This window comes from Alligator mississippiensis, chromosome 3 (assembly GCF_030867095.1).
Source record: "Alligator mississippiensis isolate rAllMis1 chromosome 3, rAllMis1, whole genome shotgun sequence".
Lineage (NCBI taxonomy): Eukaryota > Metazoa > Chordata > Crocodylia > Alligatoridae > Alligator > Alligator mississippiensis.
The window spans coordinates 35,461,803-35,485,551 of NC_081826.1; the positions used below are offsets into that span (position 1 = coordinate 35,461,803).

Sequence of the window (23,749 nt, forward strand, 5' to 3'; positions counted from 1 at the left end):
GTTCAGATTTACTTCTCTATATTGCTTTGCGCTGCACTTTCATGCTGACTCATACAATCCTTGAAGGGGAGGAGGGGAGGAAGATCTGCATGGCATGGTGTAGCTGGTACATTTATTCAAACCTTTTCACATGGGATTAGCCTAGTCAGAACAGGCTAGAAAAGCAATATCTTGCTGCAACAATTGCAACTTGCTTTTGGCAATATAATACAAGTATTGTAGAGAGTAGCTTCATATTCATTTAAGTGGAAAGTAACTCCAGACATTCAATACTGGAAACTTTAAATAAATCTTTATTACCTTACACTGGAGACATTTGTGTCAATGACAGATTGGGGGTTACACAAACATTTTAGAGTAATTGTGTCTAGCTGCTTTTTCCCTATAGCTGAGAGGGAGAAAACGGCGTCTGGCTCAACGCCGCATATGCCATGGGTTCCATTCATAGTTCTGGAGTGAGTTTGTTAAACCATACACATCTGTGTGTCTGGGGGTGCATCCTGAGCAAGTACAGTGGTGCAGTTGCACCCCTCTTTGATTCCTGTTCCACCCAAGTTTTAAAACCAACTCTCTGGGAGGGGCAGCAGAACTTCTATTCAGGTATTCAAGCAGTGCCAAGAGAGTCAATTGACTTTATGGTTCATTATCATCTCCTTCATTCCTGCTAATCTCTGAACTCCCTGATGCCGAAGCAGGGGGACATTGTCCCCACCTGGGCTCAGCCACTGAAGCCCGTTCCAACAGCAGGGAGCTCCCAGGGATAGGGAGTAATGTCCTGCCCCCTGCTGCCCAGCTGACCAGTAGCAAATTAGCTCTTGGTCAGCCATCTACATGTGCCTTACTATGCAGTAACTACTCAGCAGGTAATTTGTTACCTGGCTGAATCAGGATACTGCAGAATAATCCAAATATTATTAACAAATTAACTGCCAAGTAGTTACTGTGGAGTAAGGCATCTAATGCAGGTAACAAATTAATTGCCAAGTAGAGCAAATTACTGCGCAGTAAGGGTCTGCACACACAGACAGTGACATTTAATGCACGGAAATTCACTCTACTGTGCAGTAAAGTGTCTCATGTTCATAATAGACTATATCTCAGTCTATTATGAACAATCCCCTTCCTGTGTTTGCCAAGTTTCCCGCTTCACCGCGGTTGTAGGTACTAGTGTTACTGACTACTGACACCTCCTGAATGGTGAGGGGCTGGGGTTGGATAGAGGCCAGAGAAGGAAACTAGGACTGAAAACAAGTGCCGAGGGGCATGGGGAATAAACTATATAAGGACATGTAAGAATACAGTAAGGGATTGGGTAGGCAGAGAGTGGGGTAGGGAGGGAGGAATAAAGACTGGCTAAGCAAGAAGTCTGGGGATGGGATGAGAAGCCTGGATTTGGAAAAAGATTATAAGGGATTGGGCAGAAGGGATCAAGTGTGGGCTGGCTTCACACACTCCTAGAGCCAGGAATAGAAAAACAAGACTCCTTAGGCTTCACCAACCTTTGCCATTAACAAGTGAAAGCCACTGGCACGTGTCTCATCCCTTTCTGATTAACTGGTATCAACATGATACAATTTCTGGGTTTCTTTCCCCCCTAGCTCATTTGTTTTTGTTTTCAGCCAAGGAGCTGTGTTAAAAGAACACAGGATGCAAAGTGAAGCACTTTTAAGTTAGGAAATGCCAGGATTCAGGTTACCTATGCAACCTCATAAGTAGTGCCGATCATTTCAAAGGGAACCTCACATGCTTAAAGTTAAACCCATGATTAACGAGTTTGATTGGTTTGAAATTTTCATGTACAGTGAAATGACTTTATGCTCATCTGTTAAAAGGGCCACAGAGTCAGTGTGATAATTACAGAGCAAGGCTCCCAGTGTGGTATATCATGGCCACAACATTAATGAGGATCAGGCCTTAAAGGATTGCACAAGTGCCAGACATTGCTGGGAAATCTCAAGTGCTATTTCATATTGCTTGCTTGCAACGCCCAGCATTGCCAAACAACTGTAGGCTGCTTTCCTGTGAGAGCTATGTTTACTTCTTTAACATTTAAATATAATATGGAAATTAACTGACAGTACTTTACAGAAATACTTTTAAAAACAGAAGCAGTACAGGTACAATATGCAGAGACTTGCTGCACAAAGAACCTTGAGCTTATCCAAAAAGTTATGTGCCCTCTTTCAAACCTTGTTTTCATTTATCATGTCTTTTTCTTTCTTCCTGATTGTCCCCATTGCCTGGAATATTGGGAACCAGAACTGGAGCTACGAAGACAGAAAAATGTATCAGATTCCAACTGAGTACCAGTTTTTCACCAACACAGCCACCCAGCTCCTTAAATCTAATTAAAGCACCCACAGCATCTCATGTATTCAGCATCCTGTGCTTCAAGATTGTGGCAGTGCTGCTTTAACTAAAGCTTGTTCAATTAATCAAGTCTGCTCCAACGTGTGCTAATTAACATGTCTTGAAGCAGGCATTGGGCACATGTATAGGTGCCCCAATAGACCACTACCCCCTACGTATTTTAAGGTGGATTTTCATAGATATGCCTTGAGCTTTGGCATGTTTTAACAATCTAAGGCCCTGCTCCTTTTGTGCATGTGGGGTCCTCCCCATCTGGCCACAGAATTGGGGCCTAAGTAAATCAAGTAAATACTGTATGTTTATATTCAAATGTGATTTGTGTGTGATATGTGGAGAAGAAAACGTGCTGACATAACTCTGTTTACATCTTTCTGGCAGGAAAATTATCTCTGAATTGGGGACAGAGATAATTTGCCTACTAGAAAGATTTGAACTTGTTTGCTCTTCAGGACAAGCAAAAAGTGGGAAGACTAAACCACCTGGTCTTTGGCAAAGTTCTCATCTGAATCCAGATCTGAATCCTGCAGCTACCTGTAGAGAAAGATTTGTTTTTTCATAGTATTTATGGCTTACCGTTTGAGCAAATGAGTTAAGTTTCCTTTTCACATTTTTCTGTGGAGGCTTTTCTCTGGATCTCAGTAATTTTGAATGCAGGTAACGGATCCTTGTCATCTCTATGTTGGGATAGAATGAACTTGACACTAGTACTTTAAGTTGAACCAGGATACTGGAGAATAATCCAAATATGATTAAGAAAAAGATGATGACTCCAATCTGGATCCATGTTGAGAGCAGAGGAAACTCTGGTTTAGGAATGCAGTCATGTTTAAACAGAGGAATCTTCAAATGAAAATTATTTTGAATGACTTTTCCTGTATTGATAATGAAGTTGTCCTCATTTTTCTGCATGGGAGAAATATAAAACATATAGTTTAAAAAAAAATTGTTTGCACCTCAGATAAGCAGAATCACATTTGTGATGTACAATCATTCTATTAATGATCTAGTCCTTTCTGTGTCAATGCAGTATGTCATCATAACAGTATGTATGTTGAACCCTTCAGGGTTTTTGTGAGATGTGCTAAGTAATAGGATTTGTACTGCTTCTTTCGGAGGACAGTCCCACAAACTTGGGACTCATGCTATCAGAAACTCTCTCTTGATATTGGTGGTTTTATTTATTTTAAAATTTTTCCACCTCATGCTAGCTGATTTTTCTTCTCCTTTTACATTCTTCAGATATTTAAAGATGTTTTGTTGGTTTCCTAGACTAAATTATATGCTCCTTTATCCAGATTTACATTGCTGTAACGGAAGACATAATTTGATGCATAAATTTTCCTTAGAAATTACTTTCTCTGCTCCTGTACTAACCTTTTTTGCTGTTTTTAGAACTCTCCAATGGAGTTCATTCTAGAATTAAAAGGAGTGGAGGAAATATACCTATGAATTCAACATATCATTGAGCTAGTGAAGAGATTCAGTATCAAATATGGGTTCAAAAATGGGCCAGAATGTACAACCCTTTGCCTGGAATAAATCTCTCCTGAGATTGCATAGTTCGTTCTTCCTATCCAGTTTTTGGTTTGCATCTCTGAAATGGACAACTCTTGAATCCAGTGTAAAGAGGGGTGTTTTTTAATGTGGACAGCCCCCTCTCAGGCACTCGAACCAAGGGAAAGGCCCAAATTTCCCAGACTTGAACATTTTTAGATAAAGGCTGGAATTTTGCTGCTGGGATTTGAATCTACTAGGAGCCAGGCTTGTTTCACGTATTCTAGAAAACTGTACAGTAATTAGATGATAACATCCCTCAGAAAATGTGTCTCTATGAGAGCCTCCTGCTCTCCGCTGGTTGTAATTTGGGCCCCTCTGGATCACCGTGTATGTGTAGCACAGCCCATTATTAAGGGTCAGAACTGCTGAGTTGCCTGTTATAAGTAGAACTGGGCAAAAATTCAACTGTCTGTCTCATAAGAAATTCGGATATTTTGATGTTTAAGTCAAATATTGACTTTTGAGAAATGAAAAGTTCTAATGAAATGAAGAAATGTTGTATTTCAGCTCAGTTCAGTACTAGAATGCATTTACCTGAACCTCCCCTAAGTCTCAAAAATGGTATTTCAGGTACCTCATCTCCCTTCTCTCCTCTGCTGGCTAGGCCTCCCACACAGACTACGGTTCAGTGATGTATTATTATCATGGGAAGCCTATGATGCACTGCACTGGTTCAGCAGTGTATTCTGGAAATGTAGTTAGGCCAAAGAGAGCCAATAATGAAAATGTGATCATGAAGCAGGCAAAATATAAGTCCCATGCAGCACCAGAGCAATCAAGAAGTAATAGAGCAGGAGTATCAATCTGGTTTGACCCCCCAAGCTGGATCTGGACCCTGGGGCTCCTAACAGGTCGGATTCAGACACCTCAAGTAGCAGGGCCTGGGGCTTAACATAGCCATCACTCACCCCACACCACCAACACATGCCCCAATGGGCCTCTGCCCCTGAATTCCCAACCTCTCCAGGAGCCCTGTGGGCCAATGACACGGCTCCATGGGTTGGATCTGGTCACAGACCATTTTTTGACACCCCTGATATACAGTAATGTTGAACTGACCCAAAATGAAATATTTTAATTCAATCTGACCACATTAAATGTTTGAATTTGTGAAATACCTGCCCGAAGTGTTTTATTTGGATTTCCTCCCAAACATTTCGTCTTTGTGGAAAACACAATTTCCAAAGGAATAAAAAAGAACATTGTGATAGAAATGTCCTGACCAGCTCCAGTTAAAAGCTTTTTGAAGTTAACAGAGATCCTCCTTTACATTGATAGGATGAAGATGGCTTAGAGTTACATAAAGGGAATCATCTCCTAGTAACCCCATCCCCTTGCAATCTCACCTACATATTCTCCTGAAGTGATGTGGGGAAAAGAAAGGGGCACAGAGCCTGCTGCTTGTACTGCTGTAGAGGGGGATGCAAGCAGCTACATGGAAAAATAACAGGGGAATGGGGGCACAAAGTCCACTGTTTGGGAAGTCCGAGAGATTAGCACCCACAGAAAGACCCAAGGCAGAGCAACATCCTCATACACAATGCTTGAGGGAGCCCTCTCATCATTCCTACAGACCCTACTGATCTTGTAGGGGACATTCCCCATGGGACCTTTTGTGTGTGTACAAGCTGCCACCTACTGAGATGACTGGGTTGCCCCCAGTGGAGCCCTCTGCTCAGAGCTTGGGAGCACCCTTCAGAAAGGACACTCTCCTGGTTGGGGTAGGTGATAACATGAAAATCACTATAGAGAATGCTTTCTTTAGGGATGTTCAGAAGGTAAAAGTGTCAGACATCTTTGCTTAGACACAGGATAGGTTAGGAAGGATTCCCAGGCCCTGTGTTTGGGTGGCTAGGATCTCACACGGACCCCTGTTTGAGTAGCTGTGAGTCCAAATGAACAGTCTGGAGCCAACTCTTTCAGGCAAGGTGCCTGTCTCAGTGGAGATGAGGGATTGGAGATTTTTCTCCCACATGCTTACTGTGAAGATCTGAGCTGCTATGGCTCTTTTATGCTGAATACCCTAGCTAAATGGTTGGGGCTTACTGAGTGCTTTCCCTGCTTTCTCTCTTTGGCTCAATGAAAATGTATTTATTACATGGAAAGTAGAAGAGCTTCAACATGAAGCAATGAATGTACCCGAGCCTAGAATAGCCTATAATATGGTGGCTAGGGCATGCTCCCTGGAGGTGAGAGAGAGAGATTTAAGGCAGGCAAAAGGAAGGATTTGAACTAAAGTATGCCACATCCCTGGGTGAGCAAGGAGCTATTGGGCAGTATCACCTTGTTAGAAAGTGCTGCCTTAGGCCTTGGAAAGATAATCATCATTATACTGGTGAAAAAATATAACAAATAGATAACTCAACCCCTAAACTCAAGTTGCCTGAGTGGAGAACTATCCCAAAAAGAATGAGGGGTAAAACTACTGATTTGGGTTTCATCTGTCTGAATCCAACTCCTAGTAGCCATTTCCTAAAGGGTACTATTCTGGGATAACTGCGTTTCTGTTCAATACTAATCTGATGCAGTTTGTTTCAGCATATTAAACCAATGTAAATTACTCCAGGGCAAGTCTTGTCTGTCCGTGGCCTCTATTTCAGGAAGATAGTTCAGAGCCACAGATCTCCAGTGGAGAGATTCTTACAGGAAAGACACAGATACCTCCCTCAGGAGGTCAGAAGGAATGGATTTGGATTGAATCATCTCTGAGATTTGAAGTTGAGTTTCTTCTCTGCTTTCTTTATCAAGGGGCCATCATTTTAATTTTATTTATTGAAGTGAACTATCTCATCTGAGAGAGAGTGGAAGAAACTCTCCTTCCCAAATCAAACAGTAAATTTCGGTTTGGTTGTAATTGGAAGCCTAGTGCTAGTTACATTATTCATCTTAAGAACCTGGCTCTCCAGAACACCTGAGATTTTTATAATTGCTTCTAGGATAAATTAATTCTTTTTGGGAAAAATGAGTGCTCAGCATAATCAACTCTAAGAGGAAGTAATAGGAAATGCACTTGTTAAGTAGCAAGAAATTAACACAAGAAGGAACATGTGCCACCCTGCAGGAATAATTTTATAATCCCTTTGAAATGCTTAGATACCTGAGATACCAAGGGGCATTTCATAAAGGCATTTCAGGCCCTGATCCTGTGAGATACCCTAGGTAGACAGACCTCTTACAAGGCCTCATTTATGTCTACCTGACTCAACACAGACATAAGGATCTAATTCCATGGAGCAACTTGAGAGATCAGGGGCCTTGTTTTGGAACTTGATGATAAAAGAGTGAGTCCAAGAATATCCATTTCACACAGTTGTAATGTGACATATTAGAAAACTCTAGAACATTTAGGTAGAGCTTTCTTCCTAACACAGAAGTTACTAGTGTGCAACCAATTAATTAATAACTAGGAATGTTATTCCTATAGGCAAATCAAAATAGAATAAAGTTCATAATTGTCTCCAAGACACAGGAATCTTCCTATCTTTAAAAATAAATTCCAGTCATCATAAAGCTCCTACTAAGCAAAAAGCCACATTTCTCATCTAAGTCTGATCTCTAGAAAAACAAATGTGGCTTCCTGTTGTGTTCAAATGCTGGTTCCTATTTTGAAATATTCTTTGATATCAATCTCTCCCCTAAGACATCTTCTTTTAATACACCACACTTGCAGAAATCTCTAATTAAGCATTAAATGATGCCCATGGTAACTTGCTACTAGGTAGCTTATGATACTTCTGTTCAAGTGGAGCAAGCTAAGAAGGGGGAACAGTTATGAACAGAAGCAAAAGTGGGATTAGAAATTTCTTGTGGAAGCTAAGACCTGGAACTTGGTCTTTGGACTGATTCTGTCTGAGGCACTTTACTTTAGCTTACTGTGACTGGCTGGGCTGTTCTTATTGATGGAAATCCTTCCTATACAAGGAACGATCATTTAAAAAGTAATGAAATTGTCTTTCTGTTTCACTTATGAGGGAAGCTGCATTGTATATATACATAAATATTACTGCACAATATACCACTGGAAAATTGGAAGTTAGTAAGATTGTTTTAACATCAGTGTGCTATGGTATTCCTTTAAATGGTGCAATCTTTGTGCAATTCAGCTAAACACCAGGACATGCCCTCTGTCACTTTCCTGGTGTTATTTTAAACTGTAAACGTGGTGTCCAACAAAGACATTATTACTGACAGACTTCCAGGGTTAAGCTTTAATCAGAAAAGCCTGCGTGGAACTCCAAACCATAGGCACCATCTCTTTGGCGAGTAATGATAGTCATATCTCTCTGTGCACTTTCACCATGATAAAGCACTGTATTGAATGTCTGATAATGGTATCCCTTCTGTATCACTTTCCATTGAAATACGATGAACCGCAAGAAAAAAGCAGACAATTGTCTGGTCCTATATAGCAATGTTATTTGAATTACTGTATTTGCTATGGAGGTACTATAATAACAGCCCTACTAGAAATACCTTTTTAGATAGATTATAATGCTTTTTCTGACATGAAATAACTGGAGGTATGCTAGTTATAGACCCAATCAACCAACCATTGAAATCAGGGGAAGTTTTTTCTATATTAACATTTATGGGCAATATATGAAAGTGATATTATAAGCAAGGAACTTACCTGGTAATAGACTTTTAAATGAACTTCTATCTCTGGTAATTCTTGGAGATGCTTGCTGACTGAAAAAATTAGCCAATAAACCATATAATCTATTGCTGCAAACAGAGCCCAGATACAAAGATTAGTAAACACAGGGAGAAAAAAACATCCTATGTTTTTCTTTTCTTTCTGTGTTAGGCTGAGGGATGGGATGGTTAAATACACCTTCCTTTCTTTTTTATTGAGTGGAAGCACAGATGGCTTTTGTTGATTCTTTTGCTGCTCATCAAATCCAATGAACCGCTTTGTGATATAAATATTCTTAAACTTTGCACTCTGAGTGCTCACAAATTTTCTGATGAAGAGGTACGTACCAAGAACAACTAGAAAAAGTCCCATGAAAGGAAACAGTCTCTGGCTTATGTAGGGCTGTATTGCCAGGATAGAAGAAATATGGTTAGTAACACTTTGGATCTGTTGTTTGGTGGTATTTAGCCTCAGTTTGAAACCTTCATCAGAAATTATATAAAAGGTATTGAATTCATCACTCAGTGACACTATATCTTTAAAAGGGTTACTTGAAAACTTGATCTGATTATAAATCCATTGGATGGCTTCAACATAGTGTTTTATCAAGGCAAAATGCTCAGCCTCTATATTGCAAGTTATACTGTCTGCCAGTACTTTTATGTTGTGAAAAATACTTTGAATGTTGCCAGCTGCCACTATGCCTGTGCCAGCAGTAATAAGAGCATTTCTACCTTCACGCAGTCCACAAGAAAGAACAAACAAGGCAGCAAAGCAACGCACATGCTTGGAAGAAAACAATGCAATAGAAAGGGCAATCCAGACAGATGCAACAATTGCTAAGGTAACCAAAGGAAAATGTGTTAGGGAGGAATACAAGCCAAGGAACAAGAGACTGCTTGAGATGAAGCTAGCTGTACAGCAAACTGCAAAAAGCTGTAACAGCTTCTTCCAGCCAGGCTGCCTCTCTGATGTGAAAAGTTCCCAAACATGTCGAGTTAGTGAGGCAAAACTTCTCATTCTCTTCTTAAAGCCACAGTGATCCTCTGACGGCTCAAACTGGAAATAAAGGAAGACAAACCTGCCATTAGTCCCAGTTAGTTGCAATCGATTCATAATGTGCATTTGATTGATTGATCAATAATCCTTTTTCCCACAGATCTGATTCTCACATCAAGGTCTAATCTGCTGGGTGTAGAACTCAGATTGGAGGGAAGATAGCCAGAGAGCTTCTGAACTGGAAGGACCATGTCTATGAGGCTTGACTGTGTGTGTGTGTGTGTGTGTGTGTGTGTGTGTGTGTGTGTGTGTGTGTGTGTGTGTGTGTGTGTGTGTGTAAAAAGGGAAAGAGAGCTGATATTTCTGTGCTCCTTTCTCTGTACAGCTGCTAGGCTTGCCTGGACAATAGCTCAAGATAATGTGAAAGAAGGACAGAAACTTCCTGCTTCCTACTGTGAGCAATGGAGTGAATTGAACTATGGTTCTCTCCCCACCAGTATACCAGTCAATACAGCTGAATCAGTACCAATGTACACCTCACCTTGTCCCTCCATGCTGAACAACTGTATATGAGGAACTGCCCTTTTCAAAGACATAATTCTTTCTTGGGATAGCTACGTAGATATAATAGAGTTCATAGACATTAGGGCTGGAAGGGCTCACAAGATCATTGGGTCCAGGCCCCTGCCCAAAGGGCAGGAAGTCAGCTGGGGTCAGATGACCCCAGCACGATAATCATCCAAACACTTCTTGAACATTTCCAGAACAGGTTTTTGCACCACTTCTGGGGGGAGTCTATCCCAGACTGGAGACTCGGATGGTAAAGAAGATTTTTCTTATGTCCATTCTAAAACAGTCTTCTAGCAGTTTGTGATTATTGGACCTTGTCATCCCTTGGGGCACTCTGGTGAACAGGCGTTTCCCCAGATCCTGATGCACACCTCGGATATACTTATAGGCTACCACCAAGTCCCTCCCTGAGCCTACGGTTCTCCAGGCTGAGAAGTCCCATGCCTCTCAGCCTCTCCATGTGACCTGCTCTCTTGACCTCTGATCATGCACGTGGCTTTCCTCAGGACTCTCTCAAGCTTCTCCACATCCTTTTTAAACTGTGGAGCCCAGAATTGGATGCAGTACTCCAAGTGCGGCCTCACCTAGGCCGAGTAAAGCGGGAGGATGACATCTTGGGTCTTGCTTAAGATGCATCAGTAGATGCAAGCCAGAGTTTTATTTGCTTTGCTGGCTGCGGCATCGCATTGGTGGCTCATATTCATCTTGTGGTCAGTCATGACCCTCAAGTCTCTTTCGATTGTGGTGCTAGTGAGTGTAGTACTGCCGAGCCTATAGGTATGATGTGGGTTCTTTCTCCCAATGTGGAGCACCTTGCATTTCTCCATGTTGAATGTCATCAGGTTTTGATCCGCCCACATTGCAAGCCTGTCCAGGTTGGCCTGAATCCCCAGCCTATGCACTAGAGTGACTGCGCTTCCCCATAATTTGGTGTCGTCTGTGAACTTAGCCAGTCCATTTCTGACACCTGAATCCAGATTGTTTATGAATACATTAAAGAGTACTGGTCTGAGTACACACTGAGCCTTATACCTAGCTGCCCTTGGAGGTTCACTCTCACCTATTACAATCTTTTTTTTTTTGTATCACTTTGTGTGTGCATTTGTTTATCATTAAAGCAGGATTTATTGTTTGCTGGGGAAAAATACTTTTGTTCCCCATCTTTTACAATATGTTCTCTACATTAAGAATTATCAGCAAGTACAGAACTAAGTTATATGCATATTAGTGCTTTAACATCTTATGATAAATCAGATACCTATTACATAAAATAAACTATTGCAATTTTGTCTTGTAATAGGAAGCTCTTGTCTTTACAAATACCACTGGAAGATATTACATTGTCTATTTTTTAGCTGGAACACAGCAGGATATCAGTAATTAGACTAGTATTTTATATACTTACAGTATTTTACTGGCACTTGATTTTATGAGTTCACTTAGCATTTATTTTACTGTTTTCCTCTTCCTTTCTTTATTGTTACTGATTTGGTTTTAGCATTAGCAATTTTGTATCTAGTAAGAGTTGAAAGTAATTCCAGTAGGGGGCTGATTCCAGCAGTGTTTCAGTCTTCGTCTCCTATGGTCGCTTCTGCCAGTGGCTCACTCTGGGCCTGAAACTTCCAGGTGCTGAACTTATCCTAAAGGCTGCTGAGTGCTCTCATGGAGATTAACTTCTGTAGCAAGGTAGAATGTCAGGAGTTGCTGTGCCTGGGGTAGCAGCATCGCACCCTTTGGGACCCTGGGGTAGTCATTTACATTCAATAGCTCCATTTATCCATTTGTAAAATGAGTATAATAGCAACTGCTATTTACATTATCTACCTTATAGGAGAAATGTTATAAATTAACATTTGTGAAGTAATCTGGGGTCTTCAGAGGGTAGAGGCCATGTCAGTGAATTAATGAAAGACATTTCATTACTTTCACATACCTGCTAAGATTGGGGTCTAAAGTACTACAGGACTACTACAGTCCAATTCCAGAGCAAGAGTCTGTTATAAGCTCTACTGGGGCTGGATATAAATCTAATAGATAAATAAATAACAAAGTGGGTGAGATTTATAAACTCAGCAACACAAACAGAACCAGAACCCGGGATTACAAGCTCTGCTGGTAAACCCGACTTTACTTCATCAGACTATATACCAGTTGAGGCTCTGCCCCTACATTCTGAAAAAGCTCAGGATTTTGGTTCTTTAAGGAACTATTAGAGAAATGAAATGTTAAAAAAATCTCATGTTAATGCAACATTTAAGGCAAGTGGGTATTAAGGGAACAACAAATATTAAGGTTTCTCTCGCAGTGTTAACTCAGCCACTTTATACAAGCATAATTTCTATTCCCATTTTTCTGATTTCCCGTTCACTCTCTTGCACTGCTGTTTATTAATGTTTATGTTACTATTGACATATGTAGGGGGTGGTATGTGCACATTAGGTTGGAAGGATTCTTAGACAAGATCAACTGGATGAGACAAGTTCTTAAAAAAAGATAGATTGAGGGAAAGACAGATAGAGAAATATAAAATAAAGCTGCCAGCACAAGAAAAGCACAAGGTCTGGATAGTGCTGGCTTAAGGACTGTGCATAAACCTTGAAAATAAACATTGTGTGTCCAATTTCTAGGAAGGCTCTGCTGTTGCTAGGAATTACAAAATTGATAGTTTTACAGTTCAGCAATTAGGGGGGCAGATTGTCCCTGATCTTTGCTTGGATAGTTGGTGAAGAGATCAAGGAGAAATCAACAATCAGATCCTCCTTTCCACAGTTGATCAGAAAGTCTGTATGCTTGCCTTCAATCCAAGAAGTTTGAAAAGAGTTTCTTCACAATACCTTCCCAAGTGTTTTTGAAGCTGTGTAGTTCAGCCTTACCAATTCTGTTCAGGCTAGGGACAGACATTACATATAAACTGGTTTAAGTGAGTAGAAACTGGTTTAAACCTGTAACAGAACAGATGCTCAGTACACATAAACTAGTTCAAAATGGCTGAAACTGGTTTAAGATAAACCTGACTGAATGTAGTACCAGACTTAACTGATTTGGGTTGAACTGGTTAATGAAACTTTTGTCCCAGACCCCTTCCTGGTTCAAGTTAAATCATAGTCTCCCAGCATGCTTTCTAGCCCTGAGCTGGGCTGTCTGCTCCAACAGAGAAGGGGTGGGGTAGAGGGCAGGGTGTGGAACCAGGGAGGGGGGTTAAACTTACTACTGGCTGTGACTGTGGACTACAAATCCCAGAGGCAACTGGAAGCAGGGAGAGGAAGTGATGAGTAACCCTGCAGAGTCCTGCTGCTGTGTTTCTGGACTTCAAATCCCAGAAACCCTGGGGGCAACAGGAAGAGGAAGCAAACACACAGCCCATGCTGGCTATGCACTAGAGAGCTGTGCTGTAGTGGCCCCCAGCTTGTGGCCTAAGCCACTGCAAGTATGTGGCTACATTTCTTGAATCAAAAGTGAATGTCTGCCCAGTTTCTCAGTTTAATTTTTGCAGCTTAGACTAACCTGCAAAGACTGAATCAATTCAGCCTCGGGCTTTTTTACTGTCTGTACTTAGCCAATAGGTTCAAAATCACATGGCTGAGATCATCAACTGAATCCCAACTGTTCAGAGGCTATTTGTGTTACTCTTCTATTACCTCTGCTCAAAAAATAAACAGTCATCAGTGGCAGCAGTTCCTCAAAATTGCAAGATTTCTATAGAGAGTGAACACTGGACAACTTTTTAAATAAAAAAGGTTTGGAAGCCAAATATTATTTGGAACTGCACTAGCAATTCACTCCTTTAAACAACTGATTGTCCTTGGGGCTACAAAATGACACCTTTGCTCAGAACTAGAAACAGATCAGTGTTAAATGGTTCGGCTAAAGAAAATGATTAAGTCCTTAAAATAAGTGGTAAATCTTCAGAGCTTTCTGGAACTTTGAATATTGAAAATGTAAATCAGTGAAGCTCTGTTAATGTTGTCAGGTGCAGATGCACTGTTGGGTGGGAGGGAGCGGGGAGAAGTGAGAGGTTGTCAAGAACAAGCTTTTTATTTCCACTGCAATCTGAAGCAAAGTGCCTTCCCCTCAGAATCTTCCCCTTTCCTCTGTGGTCCCTAGTGTCAGAGCACTTTACCAGGCAAAGGAGATTCACTTGCATTTTTACACCAGACTTGGGTTTGGGGCTTTGTCAGTGAAAGAGTGCAATATGCTAGTTCTGGATTCATACAGATGTAGGGAACCATTAATATTATACACGGAGCAGAAAGATCAGTGCTGGAAAGCAGTTTGCCCATTAGATGCCTTTTCATTTTACCTCTTTAGATTATTAAGAGAGATGGGATCTCATGGTTGGAGCAAAAGTTGGAAACTAGGAAATCTTGATTCTAATCCTGATGGGGAGTCTGATTCTTCTGCCAGATGCAAGACATGCATGCCGTGTCTCTACTGCCTCCCTGCCAATCCTGTGACCGATGCCAGGAAACAAGTTTCACTCACTTGTACTCTGTGCATGGCCAAATTCAGCAGTTAGACTTTAGACACAGCTTAGTGGGATCCTGAGCATGCATCCCAGAAGGTCAGGACCCCTTCCCTAATGGCTGGGCTTGAATAGGCAAGGAGCAGGAGTACTCACTTAAGCTTGGCAAGAATTTCATAGATTCCATAGACATTAGGGCTGGAAGGGACCTCGCAAGATACAATATAGACATGGCCTCAGTCTCCCTGTGCCTCAGTTTCCCCTTCTAATTTATCTGTTTATAATAGGAATTATTATTATCATCTACCTCTCTTGGTGCTAGGAGAATTAACTATGGTGATGAATTCTGTATGTGAGTTTTGCCAGCGGGGGGTTTGATGCAAAGTACTTAATGTCTGTGCTGTGTTTTTACAGCTTCTTTCTGGGAGGGCCAAGAGATGTAAGGACTATGTGCTTTAAGAGTAGCATGGTTATTCCAATTCCATTCCTACATGGAAGACAGGAATCATGTGAAAGGAATTTTGAATGGACTAGGTTGAAATCTGCAGACACTGGCTGCTGTTACTGGAGCTCAATGAGAAATGGCTGCACAGTACCAGAAGTCCAAAGACAGTTTATCCACCTCAGCAGTACATTCTCTGCTAGAGCAGCAGTTCTAACAACCTTGTTTGATGTACTTACTTGTTAAAGCCCACTTTCACTGGCTGCTACAGGATCCTGAGCAACAATGAACTTCCTCTTCACAGAAATACTAACTTTACCACCAGTCCAGGACACCCCCCCAATTTTCTCTGGAGGACTGCAGGTCTGAGGGCATGCTTCTTGCATTCTGTCCCCCTTTAGCTATTATATGTCACGTTCAAATAGAAACATGTCTGGAAATATTTGTAAACACTTTTACTCTGCTATGTGCAGGTTGTGGTGAGTACTGCATTGGTGATATACAGCTTCCCTACCCTGCTCTGAATTCATCATAACCTTTTTATTTACCAACTTTCACCTTGAAAGGAGCATGAAGAATTGTGTATCATAAAAATGCCCAGCGAGATAATTAATGGAATTTGCCAAGTAATGTAAATTAGTCTCCACAAAATATTTGGATTGTCTAATGCAAATCATAAGTCAAACTATGAATAAGCCAGTGTATTCAAAAGGCATGACTGCATCTTGTAAGTGCACAGGGTCAAATCCTGAAGTCCTTATTTTATCTGGCACTGTCCTAACTCAAGCTAAACCTGTGTTGCAGTTCTACCTGATCTATACATGACCTATGGCATGGATTCATAGATTAATAGATGTCATGGATTCATAGATTCATCGATGTCTGACCCTAACATCTATGAATCTATGTAATACTAAATCTGAACTGCCATTATTTCAATAGAAAATCTAGTATTGGCAAGGATTTTGGATGATTATTACCTTGGTGAGGACACATCTGGAGTAGTGTGCCCAGTTTTGGGCCCGCCACTACAAAAAGGATGTGGACAAATTAGAGAGAGTCCAGTAGAGAGCGATAAAAATGGTTCAGGGGCTGGGGCACATGACTTCTGAGAAGAGTGTGAGACAACTGGGTTTATTTAGCTGGCAGAAGAGAAGACTGAGGGGGGATTTAATAGCAGCGTTCAACTACCTGAAATGGGGTTCAAAAGAGGATGGAGCTAGACTGTTTTCAGTAGTGACAGATGACAGAACAAGGAGAAATGGTCTCAAGGTGCAGCAAAGGAAATTTAGGTTAGATATTGAGAAAAACTTTCTCACTAGGAGGGTGGTGAAGCACTGGAACAGGTTACCCGAGAGGTTGTGGAATCTCCATCCTTGGAGGTTTTTAAGACTCGGCTAGACAAAGCCTTGGCTGGGATGACCTAGTTGTAGATGGTCTTGTTTTGAAGAGGTACTAGATGACCTCCTGAGGTCCTTTTCAACCTTAGTTTTCTATGATTCTATGATTATTCACAAATTTAATGTCTGAATTATAAATCTTTGTTCCATTCTTAAATTTTCACACAATGCCCATTTTATTACAACTCCAAGAAATAATGTAGGCTATTTGGTCATATGAGATCCCATTTAGTACTGAAGCCTCTTTTGCACTGCAGTATTACATCATAGACTATATTTATATTTTGTATTTACATTGTCTGCATTATTCTTCTTTTAAGTCAACAAGATGTATATAGAAGACAGAATAGTAGGGGAAAAAACTGGAGATGGGAATCCAAACCAAAGTATTCTTTTATAGCCATTTCAGCTGTTTTATTTCATGGGTTGGACAATGAGAATCATTTTACTTTCTTGGAGTACCACCAGGAAATACAGGGATGTTTCATGGAGAGAAAAAAAACAAAATATAGAGAAGTTGGATAAAACTTCTTTCTGTTCCATTGTTAAGTGAGCCATTCCTCAGAGAAATTAGAACTTGACCCCAATATCCAGTGAAGTTAATGGAAAGATACCACAGACTTCAGTCAGGCCTTTGACGTATAATATATTCCTCATATATTATAAGCCTACTTGGGGTGCATAACAGCAAATGGAAAGAAATTTAAAATGCATAATCTTAAGGATATAAATAAGGAACTAAAATAGAAAAGCATAGAAATACAAAGAAAAGTGTGTATTATAAATACAGATAGACAGACAGACAAAAAAGAAGTATTTGAATGAGCCCTTTCAAGAGCCCATAGAGCTTTTTTTCTATGTATTTGACCCAGCAAAGATAATAAACACTGTAAGACATTATGGATTTCCTTTATTCTTTAGTGCAGTAAATTTCCCCATTGTAAGCATGTCTGATACTTGACTGATTTAGATGTTCAGAAGGTGATTATGCCATTGGGCAGATTAGAAATCTTGCTGTTAATGGACGGCACTGGGTGGAGGGAATCAATTTTTGTAGTGTAAACATTGCTATCGACAATATTAAGAATAGATGCTCTCATCCTCTTACATATGGCTTAAATCCAAGGACATATGTGAGAGTTTGCTGGGCTGTTAATTGTTGGGAAACCCCAAAGGTAACTTGCATTTTGACTCAAATATAAACGTACAGTCCTACCGCATATGTTCATGAAAAAGCATATAAATGAATCGTGTTGCTAGCATTTATGACTAGATCCTCAACTTCTGCAAATCACTAACACTAATTTCAGCATCAAATCAGTACTTAATCACTACCAACGGCAGTTAATTGATTTTCCACATCTAAAATCACTTTTAGAAACACAACCCTAAAAAGTTACTTACAGGCTCTTCTGTAAAGTACGTGGAGATTCGTCAGTTTTCCATGTCTCTCGGTGCTGGTTAGACACAGGGAATGGAGCTAATAAAAAAGTTTCACATGAGTCATTTATTTCCCCTGTCCCTCCCCAGCTGAGTCAGGCATACCACATTTTGAAATTATTCTGGTTTTGACAAAGATAAATGAGGATGTAACTAATGCACAAGACTAAAATAGTGCTTAATTTTCCAGTGCCATTTTTAACCTTTCTCCTGTCAGAATAATAGATATCAGCAAATGAGTTTTAGGGCCAGAGTTTGATGTCTTTAACTGGTATGGTGTCTTTGGTCCAGATATTCAAAGTATTTAGATGTGTAATTCCATTGAAATCAATGACTCTTAGAAAAATGTGTCCTTTATTCCAGAGGATGCTCCCATTCTGTCCAAGCTCTTATAGAATAAGTTGCTGCTCACTGTGAATATGAATACTGGAACTTGGCTGTTCAAAATATGTAAGATATTTTATTAATAACAGACACCCTAAAACAAAGCTTGGATTATGTAAAATGTAAAATTGGATAGTCCTTAAAAGTAACATGGGTTTTGTATAAACACTATAAATACCAGACCCTTGCCATGAGATGGTAACAGTCATAATGGGGGCCAGTGCAAGAGTAGATGAGGATGGTGAGAGCACTATCAAGAAGAAGAATCAGTTGCTCCACTGGTGACCGCAACCCACTAGGCATGCAATTGGATAGGACTCAACTCTCTACCGCACCCGAGCCTAAAAATCAGAGTGATGGCTCCTCAAGGAGGGTCATCAGAGAGGGGATTGTTGGCAAAGACCTGGCACAATCATCACACATGTATGTTGGAGACAGAGCTAAGGGAGCAGGGGAGGGTCCCAGACTGCTTAGTCTGGCATGACCAAAGAAAGCAGAGGACTACATACACATTTCAAAGCAGAATCTGTAATCTGTAAGAGGTGAAAGACTGGAATACACTGAATGTATGATAGGTGTGCTATACAAGAGGGGCATGCTATACATGACATGGTCAAAGCACCTAAGGAAGAGAAGGAGGTGCAGATTTGCCTATAAAAATCCAGGCAGAAATTAGGTCTGTGAAACCTAAGAATACCTGGAGATTCCCCAGAAGGATTACCTGAATCCCTGGCTATAAGGAGACCCTTTGCCCTCAGGACTGCATAAGACTCATGCAAAATCTTTCTGTTGTCTTTTTGGTTTATTATATTGCATTTTAAATTAGGCTAAGTTGTGTGTGTTGTCACTGTGTCTTACTGGGCTGTGTTTTAGCTTAGGTGAAGTTTTCTGATGTTCTTTGTTGTATGCTTGAAGCTGAGAATTGTTGTGCTCAATAAATGCTGTCTTCAGAGAATGGACTATTCTTGTTCAAGCATTTATGAATTCAGTGCCACTACCTAAAGTCTAATATTAGCTCTGGTAACAAATGTTAATATTATCTAATAAAAGGTGCAAAAATATTATATACTACTACAATTATCTAATAAAAGATACCACTTCTACCCAAAGAACCTTGTCTACATATGTCCTTAGACCAACATGGCTACAACCTAATGGCTTTTGTATGCAGTTTTAAGTTGCACTTATATAAACATTGCTTTAATGAAATGAGAGAGAGAATAATACCAAAATTGAGGGAGTGCTTCACATGTTCAAGGTTATCTATACATATTACCTGAAGCTCATGATGCCTCTGAACTAATTAAGTGTCTGAGCAGGTGCCTTTCACAGTTTGCTGTAAACGCATAATCACAGATCCTATTATTAATATTTATTGTTTGTATTATGGCAACATCTAAGGGCCTTACTCATGAATCAGGGGTTATATGAGCTAACTATTGCAATGATATACAGCACAGAGGGTCCTCTGTAAGTCTGTCAAAAACAAAGGGTGGTTACAGCAAACAGATGAGGAGAGCACAAGGATACAATGACAGTTCCAATCAGCAAGATAGACTGTGATAGCAGCACACCAGATGCCTGGTTACAGCCAAGTTTCTTGTAAGTGTCAGGACAAGGTAAGGAAGGACTTAAAGCAGGACACTGCAGTAGTTTTGGAGATGTTAACAGTGACATTTTGCTGTCTTGAGATACCAGCATGAGAAAGAATATGCAGGGAGCAACTAAAAAGTAACCAGATAGGGGATGAAGCCAGAGCAGTGTTGGGCATCAATATCTCAGCAATGTAGAAGAAATAAATTATGGTAAAAAGGGATCCTGGGCTCTGTCAGTACCACACGAAAGCAAAAAGGCTTTAACCAGCCTTTATACAGACCGAGAGTCAGTTGAGGATAAAAATCAATTTCTGGTGTTGCTTAGGGCTGCGTGGCTGTTTATGGCCCCAAGAGACCATACTGGCAGGCCAGCCTTGCCAATCTATCAGGATGCTACAGTCATATACCCCTTCCTCTTAGGCATGTCACTAGATCAGGTATGAATCTCTGAATAATTGCCATATAAGGGGAATTCACCGGGTGAGAAAACCATTGGCTTTTAACTTTTTTGCCTTCTCAAACCAGCACAAAACTGAGTCGAGTCCAGAATCTGACCTGCAGCTCATGCACAGGGTAGAAACGAATCTGTCTGATACAAAATTGCTGTGTGGGTTTTAATCTTTATGGATTACCTAATGTCTGCTGATAAAATCATATGTAATAGAGTGAGCAAAAGTACTGCTATCTTGGTTGGCTTTATATTTTTTAAATTCTTATCATTCTGTGGTTTAAATACAGGACTCAAAAGCTTTGGATGGGTGTCCTTTAGCATGGAGTTTCTTTTAGACTGAAATATATTAATTCACCTCTTTATTAATCAACAATACAATATTGGTTATTCAAATATTCTCAATTGCTCACAGGTTTACTCCTTCAGGACTGCTCTGCTTACCCTCTATGTCCTCTCAGAAAAATCACTCTTGTTTTCTTTTTATCAAGGCAATCTTTTAAGTCATCTGCCTCAGTGAGCCAGGAGAATCAATTTAGTGTCTTTTAGTCAGGAACAGCATCAGCTAAGAAAGCACAGTGTTTCAGGCAAACATACCTAGACCATAGGCAGATCCAGTATTAACTAAACGGGAGGTGCAGCCCATAGGGGGGGAAGAAGCAAGGTGTGGTTAGAGCCCCCAGATCGACAGGGCACATTAGGGAATGGGGCAGGGAGCAGGCACATGAAAGGGGAAGGAACCCCCACAGCCGCCTCCCCCCCACTCCCCAATACTGCTGCCTGACTGGATGACCTTGGAGAGGGGGAGGAGGGAAGGCCCAAAGCCACTCCTTCCCTGCTCCCCAGGGAGCAGGCGCTGGAAAGAGGAACCTGCACATCACTGCTACTGCTGCTGTCCCCTGCTGAGCCTGGCAGCCTGCACAGCTGCATCTCATGACTGGAGTGAGGCAGGAGTGACACTGCTGCATGCACCCAGATCAACTGGGGACAGTGGCAGAGGCAGTAGAAGGGCGACACAACTGCTGCCCCTCTCTCCCCTCACTGCCTCCTTGAATCCACCCCAGACCCAGACTCATACAAAGAATTACCATTCTTCTATTGTACAGATGAGTGGAGAGCAAGTAAACGATCTGCTTCTGCCAGCCTAATATTGATTAATATCTCATTCTGCAAGTAGTAAGATTTGCAATCCTGAGGACTGCTTCTTGACTAGGATATTACTCAACATGAGTGAATATCAATAAATATCAGGCCTTAAGTTACTTGCCCAAGACCACAAAGGGAGTCAGTGCCAATAGTGCAATTTATATCACAGCCCTCAGGAGAACTGCCTTCTTATCTTTTGTATTTTGTATGACAGTATAAAAGTGATGTTGTAGCATAATGGGCCAGAAATGATGCAAGAGGCAAGGATTTCTTAGGGTAATATCTTTTACTGGACCAACTATGTAGGTGGGGTAAAGTTAGACACATTTTTTAATGTAAAACATTCTTCCTCACATCTCTGATTATAGGAAATTAGGCACAGCAAGTTAAGCACAGCATAGGGGAGGTGTTGAGAGAAATTATCAGATGTAGAAGACACACAATTAGAAAAAAAGAAGAAGCTGTGTACTGGGAGATCAAGCCTATCGAGAGGGGATGAGAGCCATCAAGTTCACCTTCCTTGTTTGGAAAGTACTCAGGAATTGGATAAATTATAATAAGCTATACATCCAATATCAATGTTTAGTCCTTGGTGCTGAGTGTTCAACTAGGTTATGAATTTTTGTTCCCAAAGTCACAACCCAAGGGTGTGATTTTGTTTGTGTGTGCTTCGGCACTGCTAAATTATTTCCCGCCACTCGTAGCTTTCTTTGCCATTTCTTAGTTGCAAAGAGAAATGCACAGTGCAAAGGAGTTCCTGCCATTCGCATGCAAATTTGCATCCCGCTATTGGCCAGTTCTAAATTATTCCCACGTGGCGGCTAGCGATTGGCTTGCTAGCCGTATAAGAGGCTTGAGCGGTTTCCACCCAAGTTGGAGGACTCCACAACCATCTGGAGGAGGAGAACTTCACGTCTCGTGAAGATCTCTAAGCGCTGCGGAGCCTATCGGACCCAGCATATACCTTGAGAAGGCTATAGGGGTCTGATCAACCTCTGGCCTCTCCCCGTCGCCAAGCGCAATCCTTCGACGAACCCCTTTTCCCTGCACACAAGTTCCACGGAGCCTAGCAAACTTCATGTGAGTGTATCCAGAGCTCTCTGCTTCGAGTTATTTTCTTCGGTTGACGCGACGGGCTCGCGTGTTTAGAGCCTTCAACTGGATTGGGCTAGAGGTTCGCATGGAAGGAACTCTTGTCCGCCTCTCTTCTTTTCTGTCTGTAACCGCAACTCAAGCAAGTTTTCCTGCCTGCACCGCGACCATCTTCGGTGTAAGTAAAATAATCTTTAATCAACCGCTAAGCGTCCATGCCTAATTCTAGCCCACCGGCCTGCATTCCCCGACCCGTGTGCCAGGGCTGCTGACCACAGCCTGCTGCACGCCCCCGAGAACCTGGGACCGCTCCCGGCCCGCACACCCAAGTTTACCTTTTAAAGGGGTTAGGTAGATTTCTTTTGAGCACAAGGATAGTGAGGTCAGAGATGGAGTGGTTGTTCTGTGCGAAATGTGCTCCTAATGGTGTGTGTTTATCTCCATCCTTTATATTTTTTTTTTGTGAAAGTTTATTCTCTTGCATAGTTGTTGTTTAGTTTCACCCACATAGTTGCCATGATGGCATTTGATGCATTGGATAAGGTATAGCACATTTTGGGAAAGGCATGTGTAGGAACCATGGATTCTGATGGTTTCTTTATTGGGGATGTTGATATTAGTGGCAGTGGAGAGGTGCTGATAGGCTAAGCATTTCTTGCCAAGACAAGGCTGTGTTCCACTTGGGGTGCAGACAGAAGTGACAATTTTTACCTGATCTGGCCACAGAAGGTGGTCTATAACCATGATCAAGTAGAAGTGCATGACTGCAGACTGCTTAAAAAATGGCCAATTGGGCAAAAATATGGATTCTCATTGTGTGACAGGTCAGATGAAGATGTTTCAAAACAGAGAATCTTCTGTAACTTCTGTCTGCATTGCCTACCAGCCTTGAGCTGGTTTCAGAATAGGAGGGGGGAAAGGGAGCAGAGGGAGTTTGGTTTGGGGTTTTTTAAGCCCCCCACTGGAGGGTGAGGTGAATGTATTAGAGCCCTCCCAATTCACCCACCCCACCCTACAGCAGCGTCAGGAGAACCCCTAGAATGAGCTCCCTCTGCTCCCTTTCCCTATCCCATGCTGAGGCAGGAACAGGTTGGGAGAGAGGAGGGGTGGTGGCTAGGGGAAATTGGCTGCAGGCTCCCAGCCCCAGCTAGATTTCCCTCCCCCCTGGAACCAACAGTGAACCTCTGTCTGGTCTGGGGGATTGTTGT

General features: G+C 41.4%; 1 protein-coding gene across 1 annotated transcript; it reads right to left on the reverse strand.

Annotated features, from left to right (window-relative positions):
- Positions 1 to 296: 296 nt before the first annotated feature.
- Positions 297 to 17,927, reverse strand: DCSTAMP (dendrocyte expressed seven transmembrane protein). Its single transcript, XM_019495700.2, has 4 exons — positions 17,841 to 17,927; positions 8,558 to 9,622; positions 2,944 to 3,273; positions 297 to 2,267 (listed from the first exon to the last, which is right to left on the reverse strand). Exons 2-4 carry the CDS (start codon positions 9,581 to 9,583, stop codon positions 2,184 to 2,186), a joined length of 1,440 nt encoding a protein of 479 aa, XP_019351245.1. The 5' UTR covers positions 9,584 to 9,622; positions 17,841 to 17,927; the 3' UTR covers positions 297 to 2,183.
- Between the last annotated feature and the right edge of the window lie 5,822 nt (positions 17,928 to 23,749).